Source organism: Electrona antarctica (genome assembly GCF_951216825.1).
Source record: "Electrona antarctica genome assembly, chromosome: 2".
NCBI classification, from domain to species: Eukaryota; Metazoa; Chordata; class Actinopteri; order Myctophiformes; family Myctophidae; genus Electrona; species Electrona antarctica.
Window position 1 is genome coordinate 26,408,148 of NC_136807.1, and position 26,269 is coordinate 26,434,416.

The window sequence follows — 26,269 nt, forward strand, 5'->3', positions numbered from 1 at the left end:
TTGGGACATTCTGCATGAGCACTTTTACTTTTGGTACTTTGATACATTTATACTATTACTTACTCAAGTACAATTTCTAATTCAGGCCGGCTCTTGCATGCACACAAAACATCTGTGTACTTTCTCCACTGCTGGATAGTGGCTTTTTGATTGATTCATTGATTGATTGATTGATTGATTGATTGATTGACTGATTGAACGATTGAACACTATTAACCGTTTGCAAAAGGTATAGAGGTACAGTTATGCAATAATGCTAAATGGACAATACAAAAAGCTCTGACTAGGGCTTGTTTCCATTGTGGTCCTATTTATTCAATTAACCAGGACATATAATTACATACAATAATAGCATTGTATGTAATGGGCACCTGGGCGAGTGGGCACCTGGACAACTGGACGAGTGGGCTCCTGGACAACTGGATGAGTGGGCTCCTGGACCACTGGGCACCTGGACAACTGGACGAGTGGGCACCTGGACAACTGGACGAGTGGGCACCTGGACAACTGGACGAGTGGGCTCCTGGACAACTGGACGAGTGGGCACCTGGACAACTGGACACAGTTGGATCAGTGAGGACTGCAACGATCCGAACCTCTAGTATTGTTAACAGACCATATCCACACATCATTGTTGATTAATTTCATTCACCCTGTGGAACTCTCCCAATAGAGATTTGCCATGCTCCAACACTGGACTCTTTTAAGGCTGCCTTGAAAAGACTCTCAGGCTTAAGCCTTGATGAACATGATGAACTATATAGTTTGTCGTTTTGTTTATTGTTTGTTTGTTGGTTATTCATTTTGTAAAGCGTCCTTGGGTTCATGAAAGGCGCTAAAATTCAAGCTATTATTATTATTCATATTTTCACTGGCTATAGATGTATGAAGATGCAGGTAAATTCAAACTGATGCCTACATCATCATGTTTAATGATAGACATATTTTTCATTCGGGGACCATTGACCATATCAGATATCTAGGGCCAGCAGCTGGGTATTTTAATGTCACTTTTATAGATCACCTGGGCGATCAACGTTTTTCAGCCCAAAGAAAAGACCAGTATTAATTTTGACAGCAAATTCTGATTAGTCTTAGTCTTTTGAATAACACCATTTTGTTTTAGTCCTATTTTAGTCATCTGAAATTATTTAGTCTTAGTCTAGTGTCGACTAAATAAAAAAATCTTAGTCTTTTAGTCTTAATGTTCATTTTGATAGCTAATTCTGATTTAGTCTTAGTCTTTTGAACACACCATTTAAAAATCTTAGTCTTTGTATTTTGTTCTTAGTCAACAAAATTAACACTGAAGTACCCCTTAGCTGAGAGAGAGAGAGATAACCCCCACTACATACAATTGTGTTGCAGATAAAACTTTTTCATAGATAGCTTTATAGACTTGTTGCACATCACTATTATTATCATTTTTCAATTTTCAGATATTTAACCAATTAAATCGTCAATACTTAGTAAACTTGACCTTTCACTCCGTACTAAGTCTGCTCTTTTTCCCTGCCGATCTAGGTGTTATATAATATGACCTTTAGATCTGCTATAGTTACTTGCTGCGAGAGAGCTATATGTTAAAAGTTCTCCTAAGAACAGGGATATAGGGTCAAGTGGTTAATAGTCTCTCGAGAGGGGGGACTGATTGATTGATTGATTGAAATATTTATTAACAGTTTGCAGAATTACAGTACATTTCAAGCACAAACTCAATACAAAGACTGTTAACTGTGAGTGTAACCCAATTAAGCATTACACTTGTTTACAAGAGGGTCCACCTTGTTCAATTCATCAAAACATTTAGAGACGTACAAATAGACACTTCTATATATAGTCAAAGAACAGAACAGGAATTCATCATAAGGGAGGTAAAAAGGGAAAAGAAACATATACAGTGAGGGGAAAAAGGGGTGGGCGGTGGGGGGGGGATTCAGATTTTACGGAGGCCAGTTTCGAATTGCAGACGTCCGTAGGTGCCCTTTGAGAGCGGTTTTGAAGGAGTCAAGGGATTCACATGTCTTAATGACTGTTGGTAGGGCGTTCCACATTTTGGTGGCATAGGAGCGAAAATAATTTAGTCCCTTGTTTGTGCCGAATCTGGGTTGTACATGGTTCGTTGCACTTCCTCTGGTGTTATGGGTGTGGACTTCGTTAACATTAAGGAAGTATCTAGACAGGTACATGGGTATCTTGGTGGTGTATCGAATCTTGTGGACCAGACCCATTGCAAGATGCTGTACTCTGTCGTCGACCCTAAGCCATTCCAGCCTGTCAAAGTGGGCAGGGGTGAGGTGGGTTCGGGGGGTGAGGCCTTAGACTGATCCCCTTAATAATGATTAAAAGGAAAAAGAAATACCAATCACACAAAGATTTGGCAGCCCCCCTGGTAACCCCCTATAGGTGTCCCAGACCCCCTGAAGACCCCCTAGGTGTTCCAGACCCCCTGAAGACCCCTGTAGTTGGTTTCTTGACTCTTATCTCATTCCTGTACCTCTTCTGTGCAGTTCTGCTATTAGACACCTATACATTTCCCCCAGAGTCTGCATGCTGGGATCAATGAAGCTTTATCTTATCTCATCCATCCTGTCTAGTCTTGATATTATGAAGATTGATTAGCCTAATATATGTTGTTAAACAATCGGAACAAATTAACTTTAAGAAGGGTCACCTGGGGGACATGTGTGTGTGTGTGTGTGTGTGTGTGTGTGTGTGTGTGTGTGTGTGTGTGTGTGTGTGTGTGTGTGTGTGTGTGTGTGTGTGTGTGTGTGTGTGTGTGTGTGTGTTATTATACAGTTACTCCAACTGATCAATTTAATTGATCATGAAAAATAATCGATAACTGAAATACCGATCTACAAGCTCACAAGGCATCACGATGCGAGCCGCTGTGAGCTGTAGACTGGCTAATCTTTGTGCAACACAGTTGACAAGGTAATGATTGATAGAATAATTGCTAGAGGACAATTAAATAATCAATCCTAGACTATCCTAGACTGCTGTATGTGATGATCCCTTGATCAATGCCATGCACATGACAATGGGATGCAGCCAGGCTGAGCCAGGCTGCCTGACTCACTTTCCTGCCCCTCTCTCCCCCCCCCCCCCACCTACCTACCTCTCTCTCTCTCTCTCTAGTCTCTCTCTCGGTGTGTGTGTGGTGGTGGAGCTCTCGTCAAAGTAAGTGACGTCGGCGTCACGTGGTGACGTGGGTCGCCTCTCCACCAGCCTCGGTCGGTACGTACGCCGTATTTCCCCCTAGTCTGCTCTCCCAGGCTAACACAGTCAGAACTCAGAACCAACTGATCAGACCATCCCAAATAAACAAGAGGTGCTCTTTCTCTACTCTACGGGGCCATTGTAGCACCACCACTGCCTGGGGGAATCATCATCATCATCATCTTCACCACCACCCGATGGGAGAGGAGAGAAGCGAGGAGGGGGGCTTCCTTACACCGAAAAGTTGGCACCCATAACGCCCCACAACATCTCACGTTAGTTATTTGTAAAAGACATTAATTGTCAAAAACTTTTCTCTCTCTCTTTCTCTCCGCAACGCCACACGTACGAACCGATCCAAGACAGAAAGGTGAGTTCTGGGTTTGATGATATGTTGATATCTATAGATAGATTTACATATTCTATTGTGTTCAAATTGTTGACACCCTTTAACAAAGTTGGCTATTATTGTAGCCTTACCTTACCTTTGCGGGCTTCGCAGTATACTGACTGTCTGACCAGCAGCAGAACCAGCTGCATGTCGCTTTGCCTTAGAAAATGGCGACAGCGAGTGAAGGGGGGGGCGACGAGTGGTTTTGGGGGGGCTCTGGTGTGAATGGTTACATTATTATAAACATAAGAGTGGCGATCCGTTTGGCGAAAGCAGCCGATCTGCTGGCTCGCAAGGCGTCGCGTTGTGAGCTTGCAGATGATCTGCTGTTTTCGGCTAACATATTCAGTGTGCAGCAGCAGTTAAAACATGCAGGGGGCCTAGTTCTGAGCCCTGGGGGGACTCCGCTCAACTTAAGTACTGGTTAATAATATCATAATGGATATTTATTATCGCGGAACTTGAGCGCAAGAACAACATTACACGCGCGCCACACTGTAAACAGCAGCTCTATGGTCGGTTTTCGGGACACACATTCTCTTCTCGAGGCACTTTGTCTTTGTGGCTTGTTGTTTCCATCACTTATTCTTCTGTCCCTGCATGGTTGTTATGAAATATGACGCGCTGTTTACACGTTTATTAATGCAGTCTGGTGGTGGTGTTGTTGCTGCTGTGTGTGTGTGTGTGTGTGTGTGTGTGTGTGTGTGTGTTTTGTTGTTCCCAAGCCCTGTAACGTTGTAGCTAGTTAGAGCCAGCTGTCATATGCCATGTTAACATCTTGTACACAAACAAACCCCTGTGTGCTGCCATTTATTTGGTATAGCTCCAATGTATATTCCCCCCACAATATCCACGTGCAGTGTCTATTTAACTGACTGAATACAAACGGTTGTTTGTAGTTTGTTAAATGTTTTTCACCTATTTCTATTGGCAGTGCCAAATTACAACAAGATGTCTCACATAACATAAGTAAGAGTAAAGACCATACTCGTATTACTCTTACAGAAGTTCCCCTTTTGGTTAAGTTCTGAATGCTACTATAATTGATATTCCTAGTTTGAAGTATATGGCTATACTCTGCCAGATGTTTCTCTTGTATACAAGCTAGCTGTCACTGTTTGTGTGGCAGACACACACACACACACACACACACACAGTCACACACACAATTATAAGAACACCATCACTTGTCTAGATTATTTATCATGTCAACATTGTCATGCGTGTGTGGCTGCCTCCGGGGATTAGAGCAAATCTTTTCCCAGACAGCAAATTTGCGTTTGATGTCCATGTGATTCCGCAGCCATAGACACTGCAGCTTAATCCAGCTATCTATTCATCAGCCTGTGTCACAGCTATTACCCTTGACATTAAGCCAATTGCCATACCATTGTTGCTGATCAAAAAGATAGAATGACAAGTCATTCTTCTTCTTCAGGGTAGAGACTGGGGGTGAGGGGGGGGGGGGGGGGTGGGGCTCTTAATCTTGGACCCTCCACCATAGAGCATCTTTTCTATTCCCATGGATTAAAGTTCTGTCAGTCATTTAGATTCCATAGAAGTTAGCATGTCTTCTATAGAAGCATGTTGTGCAGAATAGCCGAGCTTGTAGAACGGCTGTTTTCGGTTATTTTAAGATCGAGCATTCAAAGTGGTCAAACTAGCCATATGTTCAGAAGCATCTTCTATAAAACACTAATGGTCTTGGATATTTCATTATACAAGCACTCAATCAGTGATTTCCCTCGCTGGCACTATACTGTATTTAGAACAGCAGGAACAATGTAACTAAAACATCGTAATTTTACATATCGTGTTAAAATTGTAAAAAGTGTGTCACACTGTTTCACAAATATCACATTAGGACTTGGTCATACAAACACTTTCAGTGCTGACATTTTATTTAGCTTTAATGATAAGGGTGTGTTATTGCATTTCCATGGTGATAGTCTGAGTCCATGTGGTTGTATATCTCTCTGATCAATCTCATCTCTCTCTCTCTCTGCTCCCTATTGTCTCTCTGCTTCTCACATTATCTTTATCTGTCTTATCTCTGTCAATGTAAGTAATATTTTTGTTTTGGCATGCCTTTTTTGTGTTGAGAGTAATTCAATCGAGTATAACAACGTATGGGAACCACCAGGTTTTTGGCCCGATCTCCAAACTATCACAACATGAACCATGTTGGTGGATGTTGCTTTGACAGTTCACAGATACTTTTCTTTGTTTTTGCTCACCTTTTATTGTTTTGTAAAGAATTGGCTGGCCAGCTCATTGCTTAATCACACAAACCCTAACGCCCCTCCCCTATTCTGTGGCAAACATTTGGCGAAAATAGCCACTCTACAAGGTATAGAGGGAAACACTAAGTGGACCTTAATATGGAACCCTGTGGGACCCCACTCAAGTTAAGTAAATTGTATTTAGTTGTAATTTCAAGCATTCCTTTGAGTCAGTGCTTGGTGAACAGGAACACGGTCTCACTGCTGGAATTTCACCCACGTGTCTTATCTCTACCTGTGTTCCTAGACCTGCAGATCTCTACCAAATTCACCTCCCCCCAAAAAACCTGTCCACTGCTAGAGCTCAAGTCTCTGTTATACTTAGATGCACGCTGGTATTGCCTGCCGTAAATGGCAGATATGCAGTACAACGCAACGCGCCACGAATGCGGCACGAACCGGACGCGTTGCGTTGTGAGCTTGTAGATCTGATCTGAGCACAACACCGGCACACAACTAAGTATAAGCCAAGCTTCAGGCTCTGCTGAGTGGAAGCAAGAACAGTGTAGTGTGCTCCGGTCCCACGTCGTCCAGAGCAAGCAGCTTTGGGTCAGCAGCACAGTAGCAGCCCTGCCTCTAGTCTGCTCTGCCTGGCTGGTTAACAGCCTGTGATGTCAGCCATTTTAGGTTGGACACAGAATAGAGCATGGTGCTGCTCCGCCATTTTTCTCTCCCTCCCCTTTCTTAACAGCCCAATTTTAACGCCTGCACTGCCAGTGGCCACAGCAATGCAGCCTTTCGCAACCCACACGACAGCCGAGCCCAGTCCCGCTCTCTTGACCTGGGAGCAGCCAAAACGGGACTCGAGGACCAACAGGCAGACGAATGAATGGCATTGTAGATCACGCCATCATTGAGTGGTTTTCTTATAGTTACTGGAATTGGGTGAAAACAAATTAATTAATTCAAACCTTTATTTATTCTCGAAAGACATTGAGGTCACCCTCATTTGCATTGTCGTCGAGAAATGGAACAACCCAAAGTGTGTGTGTGTGTATGTCTACGCTCCCGTAGGCTCCCGTAGGTTCTTCTTAGGCCATTGGCATCGGCAGAGGTATACATTGGAGTTGACTGACGGTTAAGTTGGTCAGAGCTGGTAAAGTGGGGGCCTAGGACGGTTGAAAGGGATTTGTACAGAGAACACAAGTGGCGAATGGTTTGTAATTTGGTATAGAATTGATAGTCGGGTCTCTGGACTCTGTAACGTTTGTCGGTAGCGGCGTCTCTGAAAGGGGATGGCATGCGTTCGGGCTCGAGCCCTGCATTGTGTATCCCTGTGCCCCATTTCGCCTACTGAATAGAGAATCCTAGCTGCAGTGAACCGAGCCAACATCCAGCAAGAGAGCCACGGGGAACGGACGGACAGGGCACGCTAGTCCAGACAGATGTCTGGACAGAGAGTCTCTAGAAGCACTACTGAGTGAACAGGAAGAGAAAACGCCATTGGCCCTCTGACCAATGGCGTGCAGTGGCGACAGCGACCACACCTAGCTCGGGAGACATGCACACCGCGTGAGTGAGCCGCTGAAATAGGAGCAGGGCAGGGACTCTCCAATCACCACTCACACAGCGCTGTGTGGAAAAAACAAGCCCTGCTACAGCCAGGGACTTGATGGCATATGTGTGCATGTTTAGGTGTGCGTGCGTGCGTGCGTGCGTGCGTGCGTGCGTGCGTGCGTGCGTGCGTGCGTGCGTGCGTGCGTGCGTGCGTGCGTGTGTGTGTGTGTGTGTGCGCGCGCGCGCGCGTGCGTGCACTGAGTCTGCACACACGCGTGTGCCTTAGAGAAATGAGCTGGGGAGGGTGGGGGAGAGGGGGTAGGAGGTGGTTGCCATGGGGACAGTAACACACCAGTGGCGCTGCCGACCCGTCTCACTGGGCCGAACTTGTTCAGAGAGCGAGGGAGGGAGGGGGTGGGGGGGGGGGGAGAAAGAAAGGAGGGGGAGAGGTGGGTGTGGAGGCAGGGAAGGCTTGGGGGGGGGGGGGGGTAGAGGAAAAAAAAGAGGGGTGGAGAAGTGAGGAGCGGAGCAAACATGGAACCATGGAACAAACAGTGCAAGAGGTGTACAGCTATTGCACAATGCACACCTATCCTCTGGTTCTCAAAGTGGGGGAACACTCCCTCCGTGGTGGGGGAAATAAGGAATAATAAAAATAAATAAAGTAAGCTAAATTTTATTTTCCGGTTACTTTTTCTGCAAAAAAATAATTGACACAGGTTCTCTTAATCTTCCATGCACAAACCTTTTCTGCGGCCAAATACGTACATATCGTCGGCTGTTGGGCGGAAACCTCTTATCTCCAATCTCCATATTGAAAAGAAATTGTGTTTTTTTCCATAAATTAACGCCCTACTTGATCTACAGCGTCACACAAAGGCATCAAAAGTACCACATCCACAAGCTCGAAACGTGGTGCGAGTTTCGAGCTGGTAGATCTGCTACGTAAAAAAAGTAATATATATGAGGTTTCCACACGACAGAGACGATATCATTTTGGGGACATGGGAAATGTTTGACAAACACTGCTCTGTCTTCTTCGCTTATAACATTTTGTTGCAGACAGGAGGAACACTGACAGACGTTCAACATTCCTACAGCATCTCTCAGCAGAGAGGAGTCATTTTGTTCGGGCGTACGGGGCTCGGCTATTATGCAGCCAGACTATTTTGAGCTTTAAGGCTGTATAATGTGAGTGTGAGTAGGGTTATTATTGGCCTCTACTAGGATACAGCGTAGGCTCAGACCCAGTGGTTGATTGAAGGCCGTGCCACTCAGTGCCATGGATGTTGCCTTGGATATATAATGTAGGTTGCGAGCGAGGCACACAGGACAAAAACACAGTGTGTGTGTGTCACAGCCGGGGCGGGCAGGCTTTTATGCTTCTCTGTGTCACACAGGAAAATGGCCGCCTGCCCTCAACAATCTCTGTAAACAAGCCTCGCACACAGGCATGCAGGCACCCACCCCCGCACACCACACGTAGTCGCAACACACTATCGCTCGACTAAAAAAAAAACATCACACAGGAAACCCACGCGCATGCGAGCGCTCACACAACCACGGACACAAACACCACTGTCGTCAGCAGCAGCACGGCGAGGCTGTGCTCAACATTTCTGACCCAAATTGGGAGTTTTTGGCCGATGGCCTCATAACTGTAGCAGTGAGTCAACAAGTCAACTCGTCTGAGCCTGGCACCACCGCAGGCAGCACTGAGGCAAAGAACTACCCACTTCAGCTCACCTATATAACGGCTCAACCCGTATTGCACGGTCTGTACTCTGTCCTCACCTGTGTTGGGGCCTTCCTGCGGAACAGGTTTTCTTTTCAAGACCGTTCTGTGCATGAGACTCTTTTGCTCGCTGAGCCCAGCAAGCAAAAGCCCCAAGTCTTTACAGATGATCTGTGCGGCGAGTACCGACAGTGTTGTGCTTTGGATTTTGAGCATACCATAAGTTAATCAGTCAGTCAGTCACCAAGAGTCGATAGTCTGCTTTAAAATTCTAGTGCCTTTCGTTTGAAGGCATTAATAATGGAATTGTGTTGTAGCTTGTGGTGCTCTTTAAGTTGATAGTTGATCTTGTTCTTGTTCAGGACGATTTGGATGGGATAGTGAAATAGACAAACAGACTCTCAGGTTGTGTCCACTGGCTGAAGCGCTTGGGGTGGAACATTCCAGGCTTCGCAGTGCAGCGAGGAAGGGGTGGGGGGGGGGGGGTATAGGAGGGAGGGAAAGGGAAGGGAACGACTCTGTGATTGTAGTGCAGTGTGTGTGTGAGAGAGAGAGAGAGAGAGAGAGAGGGTGCGACGTGCGTACTGCGTAGAGGAGCGGGGGTTGGTATGATGGGGTGGTGTTGGCTCGGGTGGGGTTGGGGGGGCGGGGGTGGTATCAGGGCAGAAAATTCCTCGCTGAAACACCTCAGTGCTTCCTTCGCGACAGTTAACACCCCCTCTCCTCTTCTCTTCTCTTACCCTCCTTCTTCTAACTCTCACCCCAACCCATGCCGCCCATCCCCCACAAACCTCTCCCGTTCTCTCCCTCTCTCTCGTCTTGTCTGAGCCCCCCTCCACCCCCCCCCCCCCCCACCCACCAACCGACTCCATGGACCCACGTGATGGATGGCTGGGACTGCCCACTCACAAGCCTTTGTGTTTGGTCACGTGACCCAGCCTGCCTTGGCAGAGCCGTGCCCCCTGATGCAGAACTGAATGGCAGGGGGTAGGAAGGGGTAGGAGGGGTGCACAACAGCCCAAGCCAAGGGCAGTTACTCTCTCTGGGGGGGTTAGGGAGGGGGGGACAAGGGGGCATCACGTTCCCTCCACACACAGTGGCAAACTCCATTTTCTTGTTAACCCCTCGCACGCCGATCAAAGGCGAGCAGAGGTGCAGCCCACGCTGGTTGTTTGTTGGATGGAAAAAGAAAAGACGAAAGAAAACTATGTTCTACCCTTTAGTAGCTAATAGAAGGCGAATGATCATTCACTTTCTTTCTGGGTGGGATGATGGCGGCGCAACAATTCTGCCAAAGTTGAGGCTTTAGTGTTCAAACTTCAAACTCATCAGTGATGATGTTGGCGTCGAAACCTGTCAACAGCATGAATTTCCCAACAGGACTACATTCTGGGACGAATATTTGACAAAACATTGCTGATCTACAAGCTCACAACGTGTCTCACAACGCTTGTAGACTGGCTAAAGAAAGGGAGTTGGTGTAGAGGGGAAATGAGGGGACCCAAGTATAGACCCCTGTGGGACACAGATTTAAGCAAAGACTGAACCTAAAGCTGCTCCTGAAATATAGATTGGTTTATAAACTTTATATACACTATTTACAGATCAAGGGTTATTAGATCTCTCAAATAATTATAACCTTTATTTTAGACTGAGGGAAAGAAAGTGCTGTTTTGTGTGTGTGTGTGTGTGTGTGTGTGTGTGTGTGTGTGTGTGTGTGTGTGTGTGTGTGTGTGTGTGTGTGTGTGTGTGTGTGTGTGTGTGTGTGTGTGTGTGTGTGTGTGTGTGTGTGTGTGTGTGTGTGTGTGTGTGTGTGTGTGTGTGTGTGTGTGTGTGTGTGTGTGTGTGTGTGTGTGTGTGTGTGTGTGTGTTTGTTGTGGGCAGTTGGAGAGCCCCAGTTCTGCGAGGGTTAACTGGGCTTTGAGCTAATGTACCATGACCTTTCTGTGGCAAAGCTAGGCCGTGCGTGTGCACTGTGCAGGAGTGAAAGAGAGGAGGGGGGGAGTGGAGGGTGCGAGCCAGTGTACTGTAGCCGTGCAAGAGCCTGTATGTTTGGATGTAGGAGAGCAGGATTAAAGTAAGATGGCTCTGACCTATATTGCTCACCTGACATAGATGGTGCTACTGTTGTATTTGTAATGCCAAAAGGTGAGATGTTGTCAGACAAGGGTTTGGACAGAAAATTTAGCCTTACACTAAAATTCAGGGTTTTTTTACACAGGGAAAGAATAGATCATTTCAGAGTGGGCTTGTCTACAAAGTACAATACGAGCTGTTTGGTGCAGATTCCTTGTTTTATCATTTTATAACGAGCTAGTTTGAACTTGGACCCGGCTTTTAGGGGTTTCCGTTGCAAGCTCAAGTGAGACTTTGAGCTTTGGCTCCTGTGTGTGTGTGTGTCGTGTGGCGTTAGGCTGCTGCGGCGTGTTTGGGAAGTGTAATTGCCCCTAGAGCTGTCCTCCTCCAATGCATCACCAACCAACACCCAGTCAGTATGGAGGGAGGGAGGGAGGGCCTGCGTTCGTTCTTCACAGGAAGAGTCGCCATTTTGTGGAGGAGAGACGGCGGGGTACTTAGAATACAGGTGAAGTTTGAATTTCCTCCTGTAAGATTCATGACCGTGTGTACATTTAATTAGGTGTGAATGCCACCTTAACAAAACAATGTTTTGAGTCTATTACTTGCGCCAATGAGTGTTTTTCCTTAAGCACAATGGATTATAGTTACCGACTCGCCATGACTGATTTCAGTCATTTGGAAGCGTGTCATGAGCTGAGCTTGTAGATCAGCTATTTCCAGTTATTAGTTATTTTAAGATTACAGAGTATTAGAATTGGTCAAACTAGCAATAGAATACATGTTCAGAAGCACCTTCCATAAAACCATAATGGTCTTATCTGTTTGTTTATACACTGTGAAAAATCTTCAATAAAGATATTTGAATAATAATAAAGTAAAGGTTAAAGCCTCCGTCTGTTCGTTGGTTTAGAATGATAATACCTACTACCTAAACATCATAATTCTTATGTTTCAGCCAATAACACAATATGGTCTCCTTTCACGCTGCTTCACATTGCCTGATAACGCGTTTCATCCGTGAGATTTCATTTTGCTTCATTCCATGTAAGCAACACTCCAGTGTGTATTTTTTATAGCAATCTTTGCAAGGCTTTGGCTGTGTGTAACTGTGGAAGCTCTGCATTTAAAAAAAGTACGTGCTCCTGTAACCTACTCTGAGGGGGTGTGTTTGAACGGAGGGGAAGTGAGGGAGAGAGAGAGGGACAGAGCCGTGTGGGGGAAGGGAAAGAAGGGGGCAGACAGAAGCTCTCCCAAAAAGCTTTAGTGAAGAACTGAGACCCTTGGTTTGAGTGCCCTCATAAAAGAGATAGCCTTGAGTTTCAGGGGAGCAGGGGAAGTGAGAACGAGACTTAATTTTTATTGAAAGTCGAAGGAAGGATTTTTAGAGGCTGCAATAAACATCCTACACGGGACTGGACTGGTCATTTTTTTTAACTTTTCGAGTTCCAACTGAGATTTGCGCAGTACGAACTCAAACCTCGCTGTCAAAGTTGTGTTCTTATCGGAAGACTTAACGGGGGTATGTGCAAGATTGGTAAGCATATTTTACAATGAGGGAAAAAAAGATTTATAATGACTTGAAAATTAAACAAGATTTTCTTTTCTCTTCATTCTCAGATTTGTTCCCCCTGCATTGCAGTGAGGAAGTCAAGAGTCAACAACAGACGTGATGTCGCGTTACCATATTCTCCCACCTATGGCTGGCCCATAGTCCCACCAGGAACCACCCATTTTCTCAGTCACACACATCCCCCGTTCCGCAGACAGTCACTCAACCAGCCCCCCCACCCACCTCCTGGCCACACCATGGCCAGCAAGAGGAAGTCCACCACGCCTTGCATGATCCCTAGCAAGACCATGCACCTCCGGGAGGAGCTCGAACAAGGGCCCCCCATCCTCGTTCGCCAAGGAGGAGGCAGACAGAGCCCCCTCGACCTGGGGGTGTCCTCTAAAACGGAGTCGGGGGATCACGGCAGCAGAGACGGCGCCGGCACCTACACCTGTAGGCCGTGCAACTTCGAGACCCACGACCTCAACCTGTTCCTGGACCACGTGTACAGCGGACACCCCGACTTCCGCGCCGACCCCAGCTTCCTGTGCGTGGACTGCAGCGTGTCGGCGGCCAAGTTCGAGGGCCTGGCCCTGCACAACGCCCGGGTGCACCCCAGCACGTTCAACACCACGCTGCAGCTGAGGAGACGGGACAGGAAGGTGGTGGTTGAGCAGCATCTGGTCATGGGGACGGACGCCATGGGGAAAGACGCGGAGATTTCTATCACCAAAACCCCCATTATGAGAATGCTGAAGGGCAAATTCGAGTCCAGGAGGATAGCTGTGCCTCACGCGGCCTCCGATGAGGAGCTTCACTCTGGCTCTGCTGCCTCCCGAGAGTCGGAGAAGAAAGAGACGCCTGCGGTGACGGTCACACATGTCCCTACCATTGTCCACAACGGTGCCACTACAAAGGTCTCTCTGCCTTCAGCCATCCAGATAGTCAACGGCTCGGGGGCACTGCCAATGCTCAAGACTGCTATGACACAGGTACCGTAGCATGGCCCACGGGTCTCCTTAATCCTCTCATTAACTACTTAAACCCCAGCAGCATCCATGTTCAGGGAAAACCCTTTGCAGAGAATAGCAGATCTACAAGCTCTCTGTAGATTGGCTTTCCTGTGAAAATATTTAGCGAATGAAAACAGAAAAGACCATCCCCTTTAACCATTTTGGTTAAAGGGGATGTACGTGTTTTGAAATACCTATGTTTGAGGGGTGATAGCCCCTCCTATGCCCAGCTTTCTGGGTTTGTGTGAACACAAACATTGGCTGATCAACCCCATAGCAATGATTTGATTGACAAAGTACATATTGAAGATAAAAGTCAGGGCAGAAAAGTGATTTGACAGGAATGACATTTTTGATGATTTGTTTGGTTGAGCACGGAATGTGATGTATGATGTATGTATGATGCATCATACATACATCATCCACAAAGATCATTTATCAGCTTTATAGTGTTCCAATTCTGTCTTCTCATTTTGGTTTTTGGTTTCATCACTTGAAATTTCACTTCCTGTATGAGTTCTCTCTCATCTGATTGGATAGAATTGGAATTGGTATTTATTATTAAAAAGCTGGAGAGACGGGGACTCGACCCCACTATTATAACAAAAGAATATATAATTGAATCATTCATGCATTAGGTCTCTCAGTGGGGTTCCTCGAGAGGGTCCCACAGGGACCCTTACAGGTCTGTAACTCTGACACTGTACAAATGGTAGACATTTGAACACTATCAGGCTTACAGTTTGTGTGCCCTTGTATTCTTTCAAAATAGCGACGTGGGGTGCCCATCCGATTTTTTTCGTGTGCCCAAGACGTGTACAGACATCTTGGGCACACCATGGGATAATTCCCAGGACGTCTGGAGACGACTTGGGCACAAATTGGGTTAAGATGGGTTTTGAATTGTGTGTTGTGGTTGGTCCAGGTGGTGTCTGTGGTCCAGAACAGGAGCCTCCACCAGACGGCTCCCATCACGCTCTCCTCCCCCATCCTCTCCTCTGCCTCGTCGCACTCCGTTTCTTCCAAAAACCTGCCCAAGGTAATTCTTTGTGGATGATAAACAACACGTGAGGCTGTTTGACTTGTGTACAGTCGTGCAGTGGTCCTCAAGCGTTTTCATGTTAAAGGAGAATTCTGCAGTAGCAAGTTTCTGACGTTAATATATCCAATAACGAGTGGTACACGTGAAATATTACATAACATCCAGAGCACAGTGCAGCGCAGCTCAGCTCAGCTGGATCTCAAGGCAAAATGGCTTATTTAGATCGCTCGAAAAAAATATTTCTTTCTACACGTATCTTTTTTTTCAGCTATTATTGTAGATTATCATCTTACACAAACATAACATTTCCATTGACAATAAATGGAGTATTTACGTCATATGTGTCTGAGCAAATCGGCTTTTTTCGTCCTACACAAACATAAAATTCCCATTGACAATGAACGGAGAATTTACGTCATGTGTCTGAGCAAATCGACATGTTACGTCATGATGATGTACGATGATAAGAGCGCCCCTCACTTTACACTGGTATGATTTAAAAAAATATATATAATGACCAAAGACATACAGATGTGTTTTAACACCAGTATAGGGACACTACGGTTCATGCAGTTAATCTCATTTCAACTAGCACCCCTCAAAAATGTGTGTGTGGATTATTTGTGGGATTTAGTCAAACCGCAATAGTTATTTATTTTCTTCATATTTTGTAACTATAAATAAAGATGTGTGTATCTGGAAATCGACTAAATAGATTAAACAATGCATTCATCAACAGTACTAAATGCATGCTCTGGATGTGTATGTGCAGCAGTGCTGTATGAATCGACAGATTACCATGAAGAGGAAATGTTAAACATGAACATTGTGAGCTGCTTTGCATGTGAAATGGGTCCAATTCAAACATTATTCTGCACCCTACAGGGGACCCTTTTCTCCTCAAGAACATTCTGATGACAATCTGCAATTCGAGCTGCCTCAGTGAATATTTGAAAACAATTTGACTGTGTTAGAAAGATAAAGAATTGTTTCTTTCATTCCGGTGAACAAAAGTCCAGATGTGTTTGCGGACAATGTTAAATCATAAACAAATCGTCTGTCGGGTGGAAAACTGTAACATTTCAGGAGAAGTAGCATCCACTACTTTTGATGGTTTTGTGTGACGCTGTAGAATAATCTAAAAGTTAAAATATGGCTCTGAAAGGTTTCTGCCCCGACAGTGACAAAATAATTGTATTATTGTCTCATAATTTTCTTTTTGTTCTTTATCACAGGTGATGATTCCTCTGAGCAGCATCCCCACGTACAGCGCATCCATGGACTCCTCGTCCTTCCTGAAGACCTCCTTCAGCAAGTTCCCGTACCCCACCAAGGCCGAGCTGTGCTATCTGACCGTGGTCACCAAGTTCCCCGAGGAGCAGATCAAGATCTGGTTCACGGCGCAGCGGCTGAAGCAGGGCATCAGCTGGTCGCCCGAGGAGATCGACGAGGCCCGGCGGAAGATGTTCAACACCATCATCCAGACGGCGCCACCCAGCTCCCAGCAGCACCACCACCGGCAGAACCACGGCCACCACCAGGCCCAGCACACCTTCACGGTGCTGCCGGCCCAGCTGGGGCCCACGGGCATCCCCCACATCCTCCAGGGCTCGCTGCTCAGCCAGGGAGGGGTGATCGTCACCCAGCCCATGACCATGACCAACGGCATCCAAGTCAGCAGCACGCCCATGGCCCTGGCCGTCACGCCCAAGCCCCAGGCTGCGGCTCGGCCCATGATGCAAGCACGGCCCGCCGCTGCCCTGGTGGCGGATAAGGGCATCAGCATGGTGGTTGGCACGGTGGGCAGCAGCAGCGGTGGGCACAACGTCATCAGCAGCAGCAGCGGTAGCCGGAGTGGTGGGTCGGTTATCAGTAGTGGCAGCAGTAGTAACAGCAATAGCAGTAGTAGCATTAGAAGTCACGCTAGCGTCATCAACCTTAGTCTCGGTCACAGCAACCACCATAGCAATACCAACGGCAAAGTCAGCAGTGTCAACGGTAAGCCTAGCGGCAGCAACGCTAATGTCGGGGACAAGAGCAATAACGCCAGCAGTGCAAGTGCTGCTAAAGGCAGCTGTGAAAAGAAAAACAACGGTATCAACAACAAGACCAATAACACCAGCACTACTAATAAGAGCAACAGTGAAAACAAAGTTCACACTGACGTTAAAAGCAGCACGGACATCAAACCTAACGATAGCAACAGCAGCAAAAATGGCGGCAGCGGACAGAAGAGCAAAGATGTTATTAGCAGCAGCAACAAAAGCAACACCAGCACCAGCACAGCCAGTGTCCCCACAAGCACAGCTCCCCGAAACACCCCCACACCCCCCACCACCACCAGTAACTCTCCAGGCATCCAAATCGAAGCCGCTTCCTCCCCTGTCCCCAAATCCTCATCCCCCTCCCCCGCTGCGGCTCCCTCAAGCGGCACACCGAGCTCCCAGACGGCCCTCCCCAACACATTCCTGGACCCCAGCTTCTACAAGGGCAAGAAGTCCCAGGAGCAGCTGGCCGCCCTTAAAGACAGCTTTGTGCTCAACCAGTTCCCCAACCAGGAGGAGGTGGACCGCCTCATCTCCATGACGGGGCTGACCGTGCGGGAGGTCCGCAAATGGTTCAGCGACCGGCGATACCACTTCCGCAACCTCAAGGGCTCCAAAACGACAACGCCGGGCGAAAAGACCAAGTCCGGCTTCGCGGCCGGAACGGGGGGGAGTGGTAGAAGTGCTTCGGGTGCGGCGTCCGAGACCGGTAGCGCCACCCCTATGGACCTCTCGGATAGCAGTTCCTCTGCTGGCTCCAAAACGACCCAGCAGGCCTCTGGGGGAGCCAAGACGCCCAAGCAGGACTCCTCTGGCGGCACCAAGACGCCCCAGCAGGCCTCGACGCCCAAGACGCCCCAGCAGGCGGGCGGAGCCCCCCTCAGCCCCCCTCCCTCTCAGACTCCCACCTCTCCCTCCACGCCGTCCCGTCGGCCCCCCAGACCACCGTCTCCGGACTTCACAGCAATCCGCTACAAAGAAAGGGAACCTCACCAGGTGCGACTCAAAGTTTTTTGTATGTAAATGGTAAAGCCTTTTTGTTTTGCATGAGGAATGTGCACTCGGAGCAGAGCGTTGTTTTAACCACAGCATTTAGACCCTAGTCCAAGGACCCCTTAGATAGTCAATGAAACTACGGTATCACCAATGTATGGTTTTTTGTTTATTTCAGATATTTTACCACTGAAACCATCAATATTTAGTAAACTTTACCATATGCTCTGTACTTGGTTTGGAATCTGAATTGCCATAACGACTCAATCAGATCAACGAAGTTGATTAAAGTACTTTTTCCTCATATAATGAGGCTGTTATTTATTATTATTATTTTTTTAAAAACCATTGTAATTTGGTAATTGATTTCCTATTCCCGTTGTCCAGGTGAGGGCGCTAGAGGCCAGCTTCGCACAGGACGCTGACCCCTCCGGAGAGGAGGTGGACCGGCTGCGCACCGAGACCAAGATGACGCGGCGGGAGATCCATGGCTGGTTCGCCGACAAGAGGAAGCGGGTGGCGGTCGAGAAGAAGAAGGAGGAGGCGGAGCGGGCGGTGAGGGAGGAGGAGGACATGCTGTTGGAGGCGGCCGGGGGGGTGGGGGGGGCGGGTGAGCAGAAAGGAGAGGAGGGCCCCTCCGGGGAGCCCAAAGTCAACCCCATCAAGGTCAATCTAAAGACGCTGAAGGTGAGTTGCTGCAAAGCACTGTTCATTTCGACTGAAACTACAACGAAAAATGTTAGTCGACTACTTTTTTTTCACTGACGAAACCTAAATGAAAACTAAGCTATGGTGACTAAAACGATGACTAAATATACTGACAATTTCCTCAACAACTGAGGAGGATTTAGACTAAATGGACTAGTGGAGAAGAGATCCAGTAGAACTAAGGCTTGTCTTAGTTCTAGTTCACAGCCGGTCTACAACACGTCGTGAGCTTTGTAAATCAGTCGGACAGTAGGTAGAAGAGCAGGAACAATATTACTAATAGTAACCGTGTGTAAACACCATTTTTCAATCGAGAGATTTTATTTTGCTTTAGTAACTCTTACTCTCTACTTGAATATTTCCATTTCTTGATACTTATACTTATTTCTACTCTATTATTATTATTATTTACAGATTGTGAGTTCCTGGCTATGATGAATATATAGTAATAATATATAGTCCAATTACAGTAACATCTATGATTCTGAAATGGGCCTTCTGCATAATGAATAAGTTTACTTTTGCTGCTTTAAGTTGACCTACAGTATGTAAGTTGAATACAGGACCTTTTTGACACTGATATTACCACTTTTTTCACTAAAGTCCAATAAACCGTCTTTTCCCCACTGCTGAAGGTGACGGAGGCCAACGGAAAACCGGAGGGTGAAGGCTCCTCGGACAGCCCCGCCGCACCGCCTTCGTCCAGCCCCCCTCCCCCGTCCACCACCCCAAAGTCGCCCAAACCTTCCCCGTCCCCGAAGCCCTCGCCCGCCGCCCGGGGCAAGAAGACGGCGGAGCAGCTCCACCTGCTCAAGCAGGTGTACGCCCGCACGCAGTGGCCCAGCGCGCCCCAGTACGACCATCTGATCGCCGGCACGGGGCTGGCCCGGCCCGAGGTGGTGCGCTGGTTCGGCGACTGCCGCTATGTGCAGAAGAACGGCACGCTCAAGTGGCTGGAGGAGTACCAGGTCCTGGTCAACGAGGAGGACTGTGCGAAGGGTGACGTCACGGTCCTCCAGGCACACCTGGACGCCAACGGCACGCTGGATGAGGCACAGGTACGCTTCCTTCCTGGACAAATTAAACCCTATATACTGTAATTCATCCCCCAGGGCTCTATACTTGGTTCCCCTGCTTTTTTCCCATCTAGACCAAGAGCCCTATCTTGCTCACTGCCTTACCCCTTATGCCCTGCCATTTTGTTAATATTTCGGCTTGATTTCATAACATGAGATGCGTGTTTTACATTCCAGGTGGTGGAGCTGGCTCAGGCTAGTAACTTAACAGAGGAGCTGGTTCGACACTGGTTCTCCATCAAGGCTGCTGCTGCGCTATCCCTGGATAAAGACACTACTGTTACTGCTGATGATAGCACAGGATCTGATTCTGAAGCAGCTCTGCCGGGCTCTGATGGGATAGGATCTGAAGAAGCCACTCCCCATGGCTGCTCTGATAGGACGGGATCTGAAGCCACTCCCTCGGGCTCCTCTAATAGGACGGGATCTGAAGAAGCCATTCCCTCGGGCTCCTCTGATAGGACAGGATCTGATGCAGCTCCGCCGGGAGGCGCGACGCCAGAACCACAAGGCAGCCAAGGAGAATGTGGGTCGTCGTCCTCACCTGGGCAGCCGCGGCAGGGAGAGGTGAAGGAAGAGAACATTGAACCGTCTGTGTGTGGCGGCACCACAAAAGCACCAGAGGAGCAGAGAGGCAAGACTGTGACTCTTACTAAAGGTGAGCGCGATGCTTCTGTACCACCTGCTTCTCACACTGCCTGGTGCAACCTATACGTTGTTCTGCCGGCGCGCTCTCTGTCTCATCACAGCTATACATGCAGCAACATAACTATTTAAAAAAAGAATTAATCAGAATTTGATTCAGCCTCAGGCATCAATAGATTAACCACTTAACCCATTAAGACATGCTTGCGGCTTGTAGATTGGCAATTGTTCAATATCTGAAGTATAAATTAGGGTTACAGTGTTAAAAGACCCCACTTTGAGAACCACTGTTCTATACCAGTGGTTCTACAGAGTTGGACGGGGGTCTACTTTTCAGAACTCTAAGCCATAGAGAGTATAAAATAGTTTTGTCTTCAACCCCAAACCACACCAATGGGTCGAGACGCAACGAAGCGGTTTTAGCGGTCGTCGCAGCGGTGTGATATGTCCTGTTGCGCGTCGGCGCATGTCAACGCAAGGGATTCAAATCAAAGGAGCTTTATTGGCATGAGAAAATGCTAGTTATTTTTGTCCTCACAATAGAATAGAAGATTCACGTAAAACAACAAAATAAGGAAGGCCAGCCTTTGTTTTTGTGCACGCTTGGCAGCACTGTGTCGATGCTGTGTGCATTTAGCTTAACCACTTTCACTTTGGCAAGAGTGGTTAAGCTTTGGCAAAAGCCAAAGCGAAAGCTTTGCAACGCGATGCATTGCAAGCTTGTAAGAGCTGCTATTTCCGCTGAATGTTTGCCTCCAGAATAGAAGGTACGCTAGAGTTCATGTATTTAAGTGGTTAAAGTGTTTGCCCAGAATATCTCGTTTCACATTGTGTTTATCATCCAAGATACTGGGATATATGTTCCTGTCACATGGTACTCAAAATAAAATAATATGTTAATACATCATCACACACAATCACTTTAACCACTTTATGCATTTCTATGTTAGATAATTAAAAATAGCAGATATTCAACCTCACAGTGCAAGCTATTACATCTGCTATTTGAGAAATATCGAATGTAGGATGCTACTTTTTTTTAGCATCCTTGACTTGAAAAGGTTTGTAGTCACGTGACAGAATGTGTGGTCAACGTCCTGTGTTCCTTTCTTTGTTAATTAATTTACTTTTATTTTGCCACAGGAACAGACTGAAGAGGGAAGAAGACCCTTGCTGTAGCGGTGGGCCTAATTCTCAATGCAGGTGGTCTTTGTGTTTGGGGGGGCGGGGGCGAGGGGGGACAGACAAGGCAGATGTGATTGTAACAAGATCACAGTGAAAATGGACCTGGAAAATGCTCCCACCTTTACGAATCCTTCTCTCACCCCCTCGAGTTGGCCATGACCCTACCCTCTTTTCTTTCTCTCACTTTACCACTACGTGAGATGGACACTAAAAGCCTACAGCCCCCTCCTCTCCCCTCTCTGTCCTGCGACGTCTACCTCTCCCCACTCTCTCCCACACAGACAGACACAGTATCCTCCTTCTTCCTCCCAACCGCCATTTTCCCCTTGAAAGGATGTTCAGGCTGAGTGTGAGGCACAGGACTGAGAAAGGGAGGGAGGGGGAGAACTGGCTGTGCTTTGCTGCCGTGTTTGTTCCGCCTGCCTCGCTGCGGTCGGAGGAGGGGAGAAGGTGGGAGGGGAGGGTACTTTTGGTGGATGTGGAAGAAGGAGGGAGAAGTGTAGAGACTGGATTGTGATTGGGACGGGGCTCAACAGATGTTGAGAGGATAACGGTGGACGGAGGTGATCTCGTCTCACACTCCCGACTGGATGTCGGATATCATCGACCAAGCCGAACTCTCTCAGAATTCGAACTCTTAGCGACGAGCGTTCTGTTTAACAGAGAAAATATATTTTATAGGTGTTTTGGCAGTAAGACACAAAAACTGCACAAGAATCATCCCACTTCAGTCCAGGGTGCTTGCCCAGGCCTTAAAAAGTAAAACAAACGAACCCCTTTTTCCTGTTGGTCATCTCCATATTGCTTTGTCCTCCTGGTTTCTGAAATAACGCGCTTGTCGACCTTCATTTCACGCCCAGAACTCTTTGTATGTATGCGCCGGGCGACGCTGTTCATGTACGCAATCAGGTGAAATCAGCACAGCTGATATTTTGATAGGTGATCACTCACAAATCGGACTTAAAGCCCTGACGACGTGCAATTAAAATAGCCGATCGACAAGCTCACAAAGCAATTTGCAATCGTAAAGCGTTGTAAGCTTGTAGATCAGGTATTTTCCGCTTTTTCTTTTTTTTAAAGATTTGCCCAAAATAGGAACACTGGGGTTACTGTGGTTAGGTTTGTTTCTTTGTACATACTCTTTGTTCGGGAGGACATTAAAAGTGCTTGTTTGATATGGACAGTGTGTGTGTAAGTCTGTCATCCAAAGAGGGCAAGCACCCTGTTTGTCGGTGTCTAAACAGAAAAAGCAAAACCAAGGTGAACACATTTGACTGACATGTTTGTTTTAGCATCAAGTGCTTCAGTACGTAACTGCTGTGTACGTATTATTTCTGTTTTTATGGAACTTTCTTATGTAATAAATTTGACTGTAAAAGGATTGGGAACTCTTCTACAGAGTTCCCATCCCTAGGCCTGTTGTATAATTTTTACAGATGTTATTTGCAGAATAAAAACACAATGTAACAAACTTTGCTTGTTGTTGCAGCAGACATATTGCTTGCTATCATACTAAAACACAAAGGCTTTACTTATTATGCAAGTGTTCAATTTGAGGGTTATATATTTAACATGCTAGGAATTGTGCGACTGAGCAGTGCACTATGCATGAAATACTGTTCCCTCCACAACTCAAGTCCAAAGCTCTAAATAAGCCAACCATATCATGTAGCCACCAACACCCAGTGACTTGCTGCATTTCTTAATTGTCTTTTTAGACGTTATTACTTGGTCAAAACAGGGAGAATATGAAACTAGAGGTGATGGCTGACACTGAATGCCTTTCATTTGGGGGGTGGGGTAGTGTCTTCTAGCACCCTCTGGTGGACAAATTGTAGCATGCAATACATACTACCAGACAACACAAAACAGCAATACAACACAAATTCAGGGGGGAAACAAATACTATAAATTGAGAAATATTTCTCAAATAGTCTCAGTGCTGTCCATATTCAATCCAGCATTCAGTCCATATACTGCATAGCAAGCCAGCCATATCGCAACTCGTCTAAAGTTTTGATTGAAACCTTTATTTCAGGGGAATCCAATTGAGTCAGACCAGGGTCTCTTTTTCAATGGCACCCTGTATACAAAAAAGAACATTTACAGCAATGATTTTACATACATGACATTGACACAAGGTACAAAAGATATAATACACAAACATACACACAGAAACAAAACCTTATAACCAAATATTACAAAAAGCAGGTGCATACGCCTTCCTCTAGTGTGAGGTCAGTTAAGAGTCTTTTAAAAATAGTAAATTAAACGAGGACACCCAACTTAATTTGTCTCTTACTGTCGTATCACAGGTTTACACAGGTGTAGAACAAATGGTGGGTGGGTACAAGCCCCTATAATGCATTTCCAAGAAATGTGTAAAGACATAGAGAAACAGAAAAGCAATATGGGCAGTATGAAATGTACATAACAAGTGTGGCCTGTGACCCAAAATCTCCCTGGGACCCAAAGAACTAATGACAATAGCAGATCTATAAGCTCACAACGTGTTGCTTCGCACCGCGTTATTGTAGATCGGCTATTTTCATTACTACTTAAACATTTGTTTTCTAATTCATGGAATTTCTTCGATTTTTATTTTATTTCTTCATGAAATTACTGAAAAGAATGATTGAATTTTGTTTAAAATAATTCATGACAAAATGTAGGAAACCAAACATAAGGGAACCCATAAAAATGTGTCCGTGACCCACAAATGTTTGGGAACCACTAGTTGAGGAACATGGGGATATTTAGCGCTAATTCGTCTAAAAGCGCACCATTGACAACCTATGGGCTAAATTAGGCCATCACCTTTTGTGATGACTGCTATGGGCGTTTTTAGCCCAAAGAGTGTTTTTCATGCAAAACTAATGCTTGGAATGGATTCATAATAGTGAAAACCCCTAGTTTGACACATCACATGCTACTTAAAGCATAATGAAATTTTGAACATTTTGCCTTATATAGGTTGTCAATTGTGGCCATATGATTTTGGCCGCTGTGGCGACCCCGAAGGTCATCGGCTCGGCACCCTAGCTAAATCATTAGGGCAGGCCCATGGGCTACATATGTGCAAATTTGGCGCTTTTAGACAAATTAGGGCAAAATCCCCATTCTCTCGATCTCCTTATGCACCTCTACTACTACCCTACACGGGGGCCTATACAAAGGGTCAGAGAGAAAAGGATGGGGCTGGCTGGCCACTGGAACTGGTGTCAAGCAAACTGACACTGTGGCAGCCAACCCAGGACACAGTCAGGTCAAGTTAAAAATAAAATCCTTCCTTTTGTTCTTTTGGATAACAACCTAAAAAAGAAAAAAAAAAACAGGCTCCATAATTAATTGATAAACATTCATTCATCAATCTATTCCCACAACAAAACAACAAAGAAAAGTTCAAATATATAGCATCCTCTTTCTGGGCATGTCATAAATATGGGAAGCTATTACAATCCTTATAGGTCTAGGGGTAGAAAAGGATGCAATAAGGTGGTAGGTGAAGTTTTGCTTTATTATAGGCCTTTTAAAGGTCAACTTAACATACAAAGTTACATGAATTTACATTTAGACTTAAGAATAACCCCTGGCACAAACCAATAAACAATCAAAATACTTCTAACCTAACATAAAATAAAAAAGACAATTGAAATAAATTATAATCTTACTATAATCTAGCCTATATCAAAAGTGACTGTTACAAAAAGCTGGTGCCAGTAGTTCTACAAACAGATGACATAAAGTCAGACTGTTTAGCAGTAATCGGACAATCAGTCAGCCAAAGGCTGCCCTGAAACTCTTCATTTTAACATGCCTTCTAGCGAGTTAAACTTTTAACAAACATAACATTAAAGTCCAGAAAGGTGTGTAGGTCAAGAACATGGTGGCACCAGCCTTCAGACCACACACCCACCATCTCCATGGACAGTGTCTAACACACTGCCAACGCACACAGCTGATAGCAGTTCTTAAATAGGGCCCAGGTGGACAGTCTTCTTCTGATGATTGGCCGAGGTTGATGAGAGGCCACATGAAGCAGGTAGGTCTCCTCCCACGCACAGGACCTGAGACTGAGAGCTGCAGTCAGTAACAAACAACATACTTGCACGTACACGTGTGTGTGTGTGTGTGTGTGTGTGTGTGTGTGTGTGTGTGTGTGTGTGTCAGTGTGTGTCTGTGTGTGTGTGTGTGTGTGTGTGTGTGTGTGTGTGTGTGTGTGTGTGTGTGTGTGTGTGTGTGTAACAGAAGCATACAGTGAAAGTAGCATATTGTAAGGCATTGTGTGCTTGTAGATCTGCTATTTTCAGCACAGAGATTAAGCATGGAGAGGGAAAGTGTTGGGGACCAGAACCCCTGGGGGACCCCAGTCACCAAAGTATAGGCCTATGGGGTTAATAATGATTAATAGGTGATTCCCTAATTACCTAGTCCTAGGCCCACGGTTCCCAAAGTGGGGTCTGGGGAGGCGGGGACCCCCAGGGGCCCTTGAGGGAATTCCAGGGGCCCGGGGCCAGCAAAATGATAGGAAGTAGGAACCAAATGGACCCTTATGGGTGTGTAACTCAGAGAGTGTACACACAGAACCAATCGCACCCATAAGGGTCCATTTGGTTCCTTGTGTACACTCAGAGTTAAATTTACATTGATTACAATATAAATTGGGGCACCAGAGATTAACATGCCATTAAATGGGGGGTCCGTAGCCTAATGCATGTCCAACTGTTGGAGTGGTGGTGCTTGAAATGAAAATGGTTGAGAATCACTCAACCTTGAGATGAAAAGGTTCGAGAACCACTGTCCTAGG

General features: G+C 46.3%; 1 protein-coding gene across 3 annotated transcripts; it reads left to right on the forward strand.

Annotated features, from left to right (window-relative positions):
- Window positions 1–3,174: 3,174 nt before the first annotated feature.
- zhx3b (zinc fingers and homeoboxes 3b) lies at window positions 3,175–22,933 on the forward strand. Of its 3 annotated transcripts, none has more exons than XM_079489478.1 (8): window positions 3,175–3,592; window positions 12,824–13,747; window positions 14,694–14,807; window positions 16,046–17,851; window positions 18,236–18,535; window positions 19,192–19,614; window positions 19,810–20,290; window positions 21,421–22,933. In XM_079489478.1, exons 2-8 carry the CDS (start codon window positions 13,013–13,015, stop codon window positions 21,429–21,431), a joined length of 3,870 nt encoding a protein of 1,289 aa, XP_079345604.1. In that variant the 5' UTR covers window positions 3,175–3,592; window positions 12,824–13,012; the 3' UTR covers window positions 21,432–22,933. The 3 variants fall into 3 exon arrangements, with proteins under 3 accessions (XP_079345604.1, XP_079345605.1, XP_079345606.1); XM_079489479.1 differs by having other exon boundaries at window positions 21,427–22,933; XM_079489480.1 differs by lacking the exon at window positions 14,694–14,807.
- The last annotated feature ends 3,336 nt before the right edge of the window (window positions 22,934–26,269 follow it).